At 36.0% G+C, this 13,805-nt stretch overlaps 1 protein-coding gene across 9 annotated transcripts in view; it reads right to left on the reverse strand.

Moving 5' to 3' along the window:
• DLG2 (discs large MAGUK scaffold protein 2) overlaps positions 1-13,805 on the reverse strand; it is a 2,253,656-nt gene that overhangs the window by 1,555,573 nt on the left and 684,278 nt on the right. For 2 of the 9 annotated variants that reach the window (XM_089332056.1, XM_089332053.1), the window contains exon 1: positions 4,915-5,090. The exons of the other annotated variants lie outside the window; for them this stretch is intronic. In XM_089332056.1, the coding sequence (XP_089188182.1) occupies positions 4,915-4,956 (42 nt within the window). In that variant the 5' untranslated portion in view covers positions 4,957-5,090. Of the gene's footprint in view, positions 1-4,914; positions 5,091-13,805 lie in introns of those variants that run through there. 9 annotated transcript variants of the gene reach the window in all.

The following is a 13,805-nucleotide window of genomic DNA, read 5'->3' on the forward strand; positions in this document are numbered from 1 at the left end:
GAGTAGGTGTGAATAGCATAAGGAGACAGTTTCTCAAAGTTTTCTGTTACTCAATTGATGACTTTTAAGTTGCTAAAATACAATCTCTAAGAATATATATATTCTTACTGTTTTTAAAACACTTAAAATATAATTGAGAGTAGGGAAAACATCTAGCCATAAGTAAAATTAGCTAGAAATCTATGGTGGTAATATAAGTGATGCTATAAGGCAATATGATTTATAGGTTTGAAGGATAAAAAATTCCATTTATTAAGTCAGAGAGATAAAGAGAATTAGTATGGCTAGGTTCTACTACTTAGAAGACAGACACCATACTATGTCTTAAAATATAGATAGAATTTATACAAGAATTGCCATGCAAATAAGGGATTCTCAGTGCAAGAAAAAAAATCTAACAAATATTCATATGTAGAAAAGGTTGCAGTGTTTGGAAAAGAGCAATTTAAGTGAATATATCTAGTGGAAATAAGCATGATGAATATCTATATTCTAAAGTGTTTATTTAGGTATTCAATAATTCTTTTAGTGTGAATTATTGATTCCTCCAACCTAGCTCTATAATCTGGCTGTGTCAATCCAAAAGAGCACATGCCTGGGTTGCAAGTGGTTACTGATTACCTCCAGAATTTGAACCCAAGCCTATAAAACTTCAGAACTCTAAGAATTTCTCTATCATTCAGAATAGTTCCATGATCATTATGATAACTAAATAGTCTAGAAAGAAGCAGAGTGAATAAAAATAGAAATCTGGGTCTCAGTTAAAGTATTTATTTAACGAATATTTATTGAGCTCCTATTTTGACACTGCTCTTCATACTGTGGATAAAATAGTAAGCAAAAAACCTAAAATCCTGGTTCCCATGAGCTGTCTTGTTAGTGTATATTAATATATGATTGACAAAGGTTAGTGGCATGGGGAAGGAAAACTAAACATGTTTCTCATTAGTTATGGATATTTTTATCTGGACTCTATTACTAGAATATCCTAACATGATAATTATTTAAGGCAATTCTGATTCCTTACTGCTCTTTGTTGGCCTCTACTTTGTTGACTATGAATTAGATTGAGTTCTTACTATAAGATATTTTTAGTATTTACATGACTTAGGTCACAAAATTTTTACAATAGCTTAGAGCTATTATTAATCCTATTGCACTTCAATTAGGTTAAGGAATTTTCTCAACCTATCCAGTAAATGGGGAAGACAGACAAGAGTGTATCCTTTTGTAATCCCAGAAACCCATGCTTTAAAATAATGCTGTTACACTCTTTTTCTAAAAAGTTCTTATATTTATCTCAAGGAATCTGAAAAATGAAGGAATAGATTTCTTGAATTGATGGGGGGTAGGCAGCAGGATTTACTGGAAATAGCACAAGTCAAGGTGAAAGAGACCCTAGTCCTTTCATAAGTTTGCTTCTGACACACTGTGGAAGAGTCATTTCAATTCCTTCTCTCTCTCTCTCTCTCTCTCTCTCTCATTTCTATCTACCCCCAACTTGGTTTTCTTACTATTATGCAGATCTAATACTTGCCATTCATATTTCATGGATTGTGATTTTGTTTGTAAGTGTGCGAGTACATTTGTAGTACCAATGAAAGGTCGGAAACAGTGAGATGTTGGGTATAACTTAAAAATTATCAGCATAATTTCTGAAAATAGATTCATTTTCCTTGACAAAATGTATAGACAAGTGATGCAATAAACTTACTGTTTTGTCACTACAGAGGTAGTTTTCATTTAACATAAACAACTTCAGATGAAAGTGGGATTATACATCACTTTTTTTTCTTTTGGGTTAATAGACTCAAATTCAATTGTTGTAATCACATTTTATAAAAAGTTAAACTAAAAATTGAAGCCAATATGGTTTGAATCATTATTACACTCCAACAACCAAAAGACAGAGAACATAAATAATGCACTTTGATTAAAAGTTTTCATTTCTTTTGCTTTTGTGGAAAGCTCTCCTGGAAAACAGATGCTAAAGTAACACAATTTCCAAGGAGTTAGACTCTGCTGATTGCTCTGTCAATTCTCACAGCATTGGTTTTAGCTCTCATTTATTTATGGTTTACCCTATTATTATACTGTTCAGGCATGTTCCATCCATTCTAAGCTATTTGCAGCTCTTCAAAGTGATCTGCTTCTTAGCTCCATGCTTTTGTTACTCCCTCTACCCTGCATGCCTTTCTCACTCCAGGCTGCATTGCAAAAAATCCATTAGCTGTCAAGATTCAATGCAGACAGAATCTCAGAGGAAAACCTCTCTTGACCAGTTCAGGTAAAACTGGTCTTTGGTTTTGTTTGTTCTTTTGTTTCTCACAATGTTCTAAATAGATGTACATGAAAGGCTCAGTGATACCTCAAGCCATTTATTTATTTATATGATTGTATCTTTTCCTAGATTGGAAGCTTCTTGAAAGCAGACTGCTTTCTATTGATTTTAGTATCTGAGATTCTAGCAAGAGCATAAATCATAATTATCATTCAAATAATTTCAATACTTGAATGAATAGAGGGTGAGCTATGAGTCACACTCTGATATCTGTAAATACATATATGTGTGTCCAAACAATGTCTGACTGTTAAATAAAAATATATAAAATATATTGAAACACACCAACATCAAAAATCCTTTTGAGTTTAGTATTTTATAAAGGTTCAATTACAAAACAATCATTCTCAAGTAAATGATTGTGACATTAGTAGTCTATTATTTGCCCAAAAAATAGACAAGAGACATTTCTATCATTTGAATTTTGAATTTTAACCATTTTAACATTTTGGGTCACAGTAGCAATATCATGTTGAATCATGGCAAATGTGAGAAACTATTCACCATTAAAGAAGTTATCAGAACTAAGCAAGTAAGTAGTTTGGGGCACAAGGGAAATAGAGTCAAACACTTTAAAAATAAAAAATTATGTTAGAATAAATAAATAAAAATTTCAGATGGAATATTATTGAACCAACATGGTGAAATATCAGACCAGAACAATCTTTTTGCAAACATTTCTATTTCAGAAAGAAAAGATAATCCAAAGATAAAGTTATAAATTAATAAATTATGCAAAGAAGTACAAAATATCATTATTAAAAGAATATAATCTTATTTAAAATTGAAATTAATATAGAACAAGTAATATTGTACTTGTTCTATGTGATAATGCATATAGTCCCAGTTCCTACTGATTTTTAAAAGTGCCTATGTCTCAAGACAGATTAGTTGAAACATTAAGGATTCATTATCCAAAAATGATCTGAATGCACTTAAGATATTCTTATGGAAAACATTTTCATCTCTGCTTATGGGTTTAAGCTAAACCCATAAAGACAACAGCTAGCGGTTAGGAGTAAAAGGCATTTCCCAAAGCCCATATGAAAGAAACTTTAGACTTAATGTTTACCAAACTTCTTAAATATAACAGTGAAATATTTCTTAATCTAAATATTTATTTCTTATCTAAATTATTTGTGATGCGTCCTCTGAAGAAAGCCCCTTTCCCCTTCAAAAAAGATGAGGATGAGGAAGGGATCATTTACAATTCTCTGAACTTACAAAACAATACATGTCATACTTGGACCAGGAAATGATAATAGAGAGATCCAAGTTGATATTTGGGCTCTTTATCCATGTTTTTTTTCCCTGTCATTTACTATCTCCATCACATACATGAAAGAAAACTGACTACTGAAGTTAATTTTAAAAGTGGTAATAAATAAATAAACTCTATATAACTCGCAAAATGATCCACAAAGTGCTTCTCGGTTGTAATTGTAACAGAATTGGTCATTCAAACATAAATGTTACTTGTTTGAAATTCAAATAGAAAACAAAAAGGCTTACAAAAGAGTGAACAACAGCGAGTTCTTTAATAAAACTTATAAACACAGAAAATGAGACTTTAGTACCCAAACACATTAAAATGTTCTCCTGGTAAAATAAAAGTGGGAAACACATTGCATTGACAATTTCTTTTTTTAAGATTTCTATTTTAGGTATGAAGTCTTAACTGTTTCCTATTTTTTTTTTCTCAAAGGCAATCATTTTCCTTGTAGACTTCCTTCAATAAATATAAGCTCACAATGTTAACTGGGAGCTTGTATTTATAAATATTTATTTATTATAATTGTATAATTCTCTTAAATTATACAACTGGAATTCCACTGATGGTTTGTATGTCTGGCCCAGAGCTGAATGAACAGTGTCAGAAAACCCTTCCAATAACAACGCCCTCATTCATGACAAGGGGTAAATCTTCCAAACTTAGACTCAACTTTGGAGGCTCATTAGCCATAGCAAGTGAATGTCAGTGGGGTGACAACACCAGGGCAACAGCACACATGAAACCAAAACAACCAGCCCACCCAGGGCTGAGGATCTGTGTGATCAATATCACCACATCACAATGATTATCATTTTTTATGTGCACAGGATGGTCAGATAGCCCACAGATCACATCCTAATGCCATTACAGCCATTAGATTTAAATCTTCAGCTTTCAAACAATTAAGCTGCATGAACACAGGCAGCTCACAGCACTTTTTAAAAGAAAGACTAAATCCTAATCTAAAGCATGCTCTATAGCTTTTTACCTCCTCTGATTTCTTGGTTCTGGCCTACCTAAACAATTTTCATCTTTTCCTCCCCCCTCTCTACCCCCCCAAGAGTGAGCATGAACCTGAATTACAAACAGTTAAACCTGAAGGTCACTTCACAGCAGCGTTCCAACATGCTCCCCCAGCGAGGCTGCATGGCAACAATAAAACAAAGCCTTTGCAACCACCTGTAATAATCTGCCTGCTCAGCCAGCAATCGGAAAAGTCCTGGAGCTACACAAGGTAGACATTTTCTGCAGCTGGTTTAACATGTATATCGTGCCCAGTTGCCGTCTCGCCTCCTCTTACCTTCACGTTAGTCCGGAGTGCACAGTAACATGCAAAGAACATTGCAGTAAATAAGGAGCATATGGACCGGTATTCAGCTTCTCAGCACAGCGCAAGCCCCACACACACGATCCTGGGCATGTGCTACTAAGGAGCATCCGTTCCCTCTGTCAGTTTGAAAATGCATTGATCTCTGTTTTCTCTGACTACAAAACGACATTTCTTGAAGGCACTGAGTGAGAGCTCAAAATCTCTTCATTGGCTATATATAGCATTGTGCCCAGTAATTTCAATTAGCTGAGAATTCAGCATCCGAAAGTTAAGACCTCAGTTGCTTTTCCTTCTAGCATTTTAAATCACTGGATTTAAAAAAAAAAAAAAAAAAAAAAAAAAAGGAGGGGGGAATGAGCTCACCCAGGAGGGAGGGGGGGAAAGGTGAAGAATTGAAATTTAACCAATGAGTTACTTATATTTCTGGAGAGCCCTGGTGTTATCCTATTAGATACTTTACAATGAGATTGCATCGGGCAGACTGTAAACGAAGAGGAAACCCTTTTCCCTTCAGAGGTTTAATATGAGCTCTGCACTACATTCCAGCCTATTCTGATGCAGCACCCTGTTTGGCAAATACTACAAATCACTGCAAACATGTCTCATTCTGATTCTCCTTGTGGAATACGATCAAGACCAAAAGATCACTATCTCATCAAGTCCCCTTAATGTGTGCTGGGTTCCCCTGGGGTGTTCTGCAGTTACAGGGCTGAGAAGTACCACCTCCTCTTACTTTCCTGCTCCGTGATTCTATTGTATCTTCCAGGGATGTCTAAAGTTGCTAGACTCTCTCATAAAACAATGTGTCCAATTATCCAAAACCACGCTTTATTGGTAAACGACAACGAATAAAACAGGATAGGATTGGAAAGAAGACAGAAGGTTCCAGGGGATAACTTAACCTCAGATTCAATAGCTGCTGTGCAGATGTAAAATGTTCAGCTGTTTCAGGAAGGAAGAGTGAGAGAAGAAAATAAAAGCTTCTGTGCCTATGAATTCATAAGGGGAAAAATACTTAATTCAAAAACATCGTCAGATCCTGCTGTCTGTTGTCATTCCTGTCAGGCACCGGATGCTGCAAATTAACTCAATTTTTACTTAGTCAAAAGGACAAAGTCCAATTTAAGGTTCTAAACTCTTATCTGCAGCCTTGGGAAGCCCTAATGCTCAGCTAGAATTCTAAAGCTATCTGGCAAAATGCAAGCAGAAATGAACAGTTCTCACTGCAGTAAAAATAGTGGGAGGAAAAAAAGTGGTTATGTCTTTGCCACGACGCTCCCCATCAGCTTACAGCAACAGGGAAGATCAGCATAACTCACTAGAAAAAGCTGCAGTGACTTTTAGGATTTTTCTTTAGTATGTTTTGCATAAGCTGCCTCCCCTCCGGAGCCTGCAGTAGTGCTGAAGCACTGTCAGAGTCACTGGGCATTTCTCCTGGGCATTGAGGTGAGGCAGCTTCAAGAGGAAGCAAGGTATTGAAGGGAGAGAAATAAAAGGAAGAGAAAAGACAGGATTTTCTGTTTCTCTCTTAATGACAAGCACTCAGAAAGTGTCGTCAGTTCTGACTAAATAGCTATTTTGGGCTGTCATTGTTTGTGCCTTTTTTTAGGAAGAAAAAAGACAATCTTAAGCTGGAGATTCTTAAGCAACGTAAGGGAACACAGCCACTTAATTTGATTCCCAGTTCTGTCTGTCATATGAGCCCAGGTAATTACAAATTGTAAGGACTTGCAACACAACCTGAACATTAAAAATCTGACATAGATGCTTAGTTCTCCACATTCCACAACTTTTATTAATGGTTTTAAGTGCAGAACCAAGCATTTCATTTAATAACACTTCCCTCTCCTAAGGTCACAGCAGGTCACATTTCCTGCAGATCTTCCAAATAAATGAGCCCAAACATAGCAATTCAATGCCATGGAAAACACAGGAGGATTTAAAATGCCTTTATTCATTGTTGGTTCACAAGATTTAATTCTTTTTCAATCTGAGAATAGGTAGGGTTTATTATGATGATTATGATTATGATTATTATTCATTAGCGGTTAGGAATAAATAAAATGTATATTTTTTTAATTATTATTTTGATAGCCCCTAAGGTATTTGGATGGCCCCAGGAGAGAAAGAGGGAAAAGAACAGCTGGAAAGGTTACAAATCTCAGAGCAGCTCAGAGGCAAGGAGGAAACAGAAATGAAGCTAGGGTGAAAAAGCACATGTGAATTTCCCTGTCAAGACCATCAGGGAGGACTTCTGATAGTACTTCAGATACAGTTTCAATGTGTGTTCATCCTAAAAGACAGCGTTCAGTTTCAAAACCCATGTAAGACTCCTGAGCGCACTCTATCCCACAGAATCCCAACACCAGACATGGGCTATACGTGTAGAGTTACTATCTAATTTCCTCATGTATACTAGAATAGCTGGCTTTACGATTCTCATTTGATAAATGCAAGAAACAAGGCAATTAGAGTTAAAATATCCCACTAAAGAGTATTCCCTGTTTTTAGGCAAAGACTTTAACAGGACAGTATATCTACAAGAAGAATAATATTAGCTATTGTAGAAGGAAATTTTAACTGCTTGCACACTTTTGGAAGCTCCAATACTATAAGCAAGTAGTCCTGGAAAATTTATGTTAGATCCTTCCTTTTATCATTTGTAGAATGGGGATAACATTTAACTCTTAGGGTTATTGGGAAGATTAGAGATGAACTGCCACCAAAATAAAATCTAAATGAATCAATTACTTAAGGATAAAAATTCAAACTATAAACATCTTAGAATAAAACACAGATTTGTTTTTGGTTTGGGTTTGTATAATATTGCAGTAGATAAGACTGAAAACATACTAGAAAATATAAAAAACTGTGTAGAAAAATATAAAAGTCTTGCTCAGGTAAATTATATACTTGTACAATGATGAGTTGAATAAATACTTGCAACATATTCAATGTGAAATTTCTTTAAAATATAATTTTGTCAAATCACTAAGAAAATATAAAAATGGATGAAAAAATAAGCAAAGAACTTAACACGCAATTCACAAAAGGATCACAAAATTCAATAAAAGTGCTCAGCCTCATATGTAAGAAAATGCAGTAAATTAGAAAAGATTTCAAAAATCAATGCATCACATACTACCGAGGATGCCTAAATTGTTGAAAACCCAATTTTGGGGGGCCGGTGCTGTGGTATAGCAGGTAAAGCCACCACCTGCAGTGCCAGCATCCCATATGGGCACTGGATCCTGACCCAGTTGCTCGACTTCTGATACAGCTCTCTGCAATTGGCCTGGGAAAGCAGTAGAAGAAGGCTCAAGTCCTTGGGCCCATGCACCCATGTGGGAGACCCGGAAGAAGTTCCTGGCTCCTGGCTTTAGATTGGTGCAGTTCTGGCCATTGTGGCCATCTGGGGAGTGAACCAGCGGATGGAAAACACCTCTCTCTCTCTCTCTCTGCAACTCTGACTTTCAAATAAATAAATAAATCTTAAAAAAAAAAAACATTTTGAAGGTAAATGGTAATTATGTATAAATATTTTAAAGGCATATTTTTTTATGAAGTGATATGACAGTCAAGAAGTCAGCCCAGATACGTGTGTGTATGCCACAGAATATCAAGCAATTATTACAAACACATAAGATATATGTGTATATTTTTACATGGAAAAATGTCCAATTCACAACACTAAATGTAAACAATAGGGTGGCTTGATCAGCATAGCCCTGACTGTTAATGAACAACTTAATACATTATCCCTCTTAGTAGTTTTTTTATCTGATCTACTTAATATGACTGGTTTAGATCTGTAATTGATGCACAGTTATTCTTAAGTGTTGAAAATTAACTGAAATGTGATCCCTGTTGAACATGGTGGTGGGAATGGGAGAGGGAAGAGATGTATAATTTGGGACATGCTCAGGCTGACTTGCCCCAAGTGGTGGAGTTGGAAGCATACCAGGGGATTCCAATTCAATCCCATCGAGGTGGCATGTACCAATGCCATCTCACTGTTCCAGGTGATCAGTTTCAGTTCACAGTTGGTCATGGTGGAGGGACTGGGAGTCAAAGGGAGCACATAGACAAGTCTAGTACCTGATAATGCTAACCGATGGAGTAAATAAAGGGGAGAGTGATCCAACATGGGAAGTGAGATACTCAGCAGACTCATAGAATGGCAGATGTCCTAAATAGCACTCTGGCCTCAGAATCAGCCCTAAAGGCATTCGGAGCTGGCTGAAAAGCTCATGAGAGTATTTCAGGCATGGAAAGCCAAGACACTCTGGCAAAAGATCTCTGTGAGTGAGATCCCAGTGGAAAGAACAGGTCATCAAAGAAGGAGGTACCTTTCTCTGAAGGGAGGAGAGAACCTCCACTTTGACTATGACCTTGTCTAAACAAGATAAGAGTCGGAGAACTCAGAGGGCTTCCATAGCCTTGGAAACTCATGACTGGAGCATAGGGAGATTACTGATGCCATAGACAGGAGTGTCAATTGGTAAAGTCAACAACAGGAGTCACTGTGCACTTACTCCTCATGTAGGATCTCTATCCTTAATGTGCTGTACATTGAGATTTAATGCTATAACGAGTACTCAAACAATATATTTCACTTTGTGTTTCAATGGGGGTGCAAACTGTTGAAATCCTTACTTAATGCATACTAAACTGATCCTCTGTAAAAAAAAAAAAAAAAAGAAAAGAAATTATCAATTCCCAACTTGACTCTCACTGGGATTAAACATGACAATAGGTCTGCTCTGATTTCATCATCATTTAAAAAAAAATCATCTATTATTTTTCACTTTCTGTTTCTGTGTGGGAGCAAACTGTTGAAATCCATACTTGATGTATACTAAGCTGATCTTCTGTATATTAAGATAATCAAAAATGAATCTTGATGTGAATGGAAGGGGAGAGGGAGTGGGAAAGGGGAGGGTTGTGGGTGGGAGGGACGGTATGGGGGGGAAGCCATTGTAATCCATAAGTCGTACTTTGGAAATTTATATGCATTAAATAAAAGTTTAAAAAAAAAAAAAAACTTCATTAAGATACTAATATCTGATTTTATATATCACTCACATGTCATGAAATATTATTATTCTTTTGATTTTTTTCAACCATTTAAAACCATATATGCAATTCTTATGCCTTGCCAACCTTTGCCCTAAAGTTGAGAGAAATTTTTCTAAAACTGTGGTCATAAACTCGCAGCATCAGGATTTGTCAGAAACGCAAGTTTTTAGCCCAAATGCAAGAACTATTGAATCAGAAATTCTAGGTGCATGGCTCAAAAATCTACATTAACAAACTCTCCATGTGACGTTCATATAAACTAAGTTTTGAGAACCTTAGTTCTGTTCTAAAGGAAGAGAGAAAACTGATAGGGGTCTCAATAAAAGTCAGAACATATAACCTCTAAAGAACTGGTAGAAAATAGAAATTAACTGAAATGTGATCCCTGTTAAACATAAGAGTGGGAATAAGAGAGGGAAGAGATGTATAATTTGGGACATGCTCAAGCTGACTTGCCCCAAATGGTAGAGTTAAAAACATACCAGGGGATTCCACTTCAATCCCATCAAGGTGGCATGTACCAATGCCATCTCACTATTCCAAGTGATCAATTTCAGTTCACAATTGATCATAATGAAAGGACTAAGAGTCAAAGGGAGCACATAAACAAGTCTAGTACCTGCTAACACTAACCGATGGAATAAATAAAGGGGAGAGTGATCCAACATGGGAAGTGAGATACTCAGCAGACTCATAGAATGGCAGATGTCCTAAATAGCACTCTGGCCTCAGAATCAGCCCTAAAGGCATTCGGATCTGGCTGAAAAGCCCATGAGAGTATTTCAGGCATGGAAAGCCAAGACACTCTGGCAAAAGATCTCTGTGAGTGAGATCCCAGTGGAAAGAACAGGTCTTCAAAGAAGGAGGTACCTTTCTCTGAAGGGAGGAGAGAACCTCCACTTTGACTATGACCTTGAGATCCCAGTGGAAAGAACAGGTCTTCAAAGAAGGAGGTACCTTTCTCTGAAGGGAGGAGAGAACCTCCACTTTGACTATGACCTTGTCTAAACAAGATAAGAATTGGAGAACTCAGAGGGCTTCCATAGCCTTGGAAACTCATGACTGGAGCATAGGGAGACTACTGATGCCATAGACAGGAGTGTCAATTGGTAAAGTCAACAACAGGAGTCACTGTGCACTTACTCCTCATGTAGGATCTCTGTCCTTAATGTGCTGTGTATTGAGATTTAATGCTATAACGAGTACTCAAACAATATATTTCACTTTGTGTTTTTATGGGGGTGCAAACTGTTGAAATCTTTACTTAATGTATACTAAACTGATCCTCTGTTAAAAAAAAAAAAAGAAATTATCAACTCCCAACTTGACTCTCACTGGGATTAAACATGACAATAGGTCTGATCTGATTTCATCATCATTTAAAAAAAATCGAAAATGAATCTTGATGTGAATGGAAGGGGAGAGGGAGTAGGAAAGGGGAAGGTTGTGGGTGGGAGGGACGGTATCGGGGGAAGCCATTGTAATCCATAAGTCGTACTTTGGAAATTTATATTCATTAAATAAAAGTTTAAAAAAAAAAGAAAATATACCTTAGAAGATAGGGAAGTATAGAAAATGAGAAAAGATGATTCCTGGTGCCAATGAGATCATCACAGAGTGGAGGCTCAGAGTCCTGAGAAAGATGTCAGTTAAACAAGGAAGCACATAAATGTCTTATCACTTAAAAAATATTTCTCTGATAGTAACGCTAATATCTCTTGGGTCTTTGAGTTAGAAAACAAAACAAACCCATCTTTAAACTCCCTTTCTGCTACTTGTCAGCTGTTTGACCTTGCACAAGTTATATAACCTCTCTCTGACACAGAGCATTCTGTAAAATGAAGATTATAAACCTACTCCACAGAAATGCTGTAAGGATTAAAATAAATGTTTTGCAAATTGCAGGGACAAGTAACTAGAAACGCAGTAAATTTAATCAGTGGTAGTGTTTATAGTAAAACAGGTTGAAACGATAAAAGTAAAGTGAAAAATCAAGAGATATTTTCATTCCTCTTGACTCACTGCAAAATACCTATAAGATTCCTTGCAGAAGTTTAAAGCAAGGTCCCTAGGATTTCCAATCAACCTTCAAGGGGACTCTCAGTAGGTTTCATCATCTCATTATCCCCTCTCTCATTGGACTTTCTCTCATCCTCCTTGGAATTTTACTGAGATAACAAAAAACCAGTTTATAAATTAGAAACCACCTAAGAGCATCTTATATTTTTCCATTAAAGTACCTCTAAAGATAGAAGAGAAAATATTTATTTATTTAAGTGTAAAACAGAATTTCTTTAATGTTTCACTTTTTATATTAAAATAATAAAAATATTAAATTTAACCTCACAAAATATAAATGTATATATATCTGAATTTGCTATATTTTGTTATAGTACTTACTGACCGCTAAATTTAGTAAGCTAAGAAGATCATACAATGTTTATCCTGTGGCTTTGAGTACCCTTTGACATACACACTACTGTGTATGCTTAGGGATATTCTTGAATGAGTTCACAAAACAAAGCTATATCCCATTTGATTCTTGATCCCTATATTAGCCGTGAAAACATTGTCATCACCTCCTTTTATGCAGTGAGGAAAAGTGGCACAATGATTAAATGAATTATTCAGATTTAAACAGGAACTAGAGTCAGAACTCTAACAATAGGTATTTTTAATTCCAAAGCCCACAGCAAACTTCTCAGCATCTCAGTGGCTAGGCCATAATTTCTAGCTCTTTTAGACAAAGCATTATATTTATATATAAACATTTTAATATTCCATTATAATAATAATAAAATTATAATCTACATTGATATCAAATTTTAAAATTCATAATATAGAAAGAGGTAAAATAATTCATGGAAATAGTCAAATCTCCATCAATGGCAAAATTAAATGGTTAGGTATTTGTACCCACACACAGACGGACATGAACATATTGAATTGGCTACTCAAACATAAAAAGCAGCATTGCCACTAGTAGTAACAAAATATTTGGAACTGCTGAAAACTCTTGGCAAACTATGGATAAAAGTGATGAACAATCTTCCCCCAATTGACAAAGAATCTGACTTGCTGAATTTTTCAATATTTATCAAGTCCATGTAAGAGATGTTTTATGTTAAATATATAAAAAGGAGGTATATTCCAGACTCAGGGAATGTTTTTCAGATTTCTGATATAAATGAATGTCAAATGAGATATCTAAAAGTATAGGATGATGTGAAAGTCTTTATTGTGTGAATTGTTTCACACAGCCATAACCTCATTTACCGTCTACTAATTGCAGTAGTGTGCTTCCCACATGTCTTTCATAACCACTTAAGTCTTACAAATTTCTAAGATGCCAGGAGTGCACACTCAAAAGGGTAGCACTAGCCCTATAGAGAATCATTCCCATGCACGGTCTGAGAGTAAAGGTGGATTTAAGAATACATAGATGCAAAGATTCCTTGAAACTGCACACCAGAATTACTCAGGATGGGTACAGTTCTTTTTTTTTTTTAAGATCTATTTATTGATTCGAAAGGTGAAGTTACAGAAAGACAGAGGGAAAGAGGGGGAGAGAGAGAGAGAAAGAGAGAGAGAGAATCTTCCATCCACTGGTTCATTCCCCAAATGGCTACAATGGTTGGAGCTGGGCCAATCCAAAGCCAGGAGCCAGGAGCTTCTTCTGGGTCTTCCACATGGGTGCACAGGCTCAAGGACTTGGGCAATCTTCTACTGCTTTCCTAGGCCATAGCAGAGAGTTAGATTGGAAGTGGCACAGCCGGGTCTCA

Source organism: Oryctolagus cuniculus, chromosome 1 (genome assembly GCF_051225735.1).
Source record: "Oryctolagus cuniculus isolate XC-2025 breed Fujian yellow rabbit chromosome 1, ASM5122573v1, whole genome shotgun sequence".
In the NCBI taxonomy this organism is placed as follows: Eukaryota; Metazoa; Chordata; class Mammalia; order Lagomorpha; family Leporidae; genus Oryctolagus; species Oryctolagus cuniculus.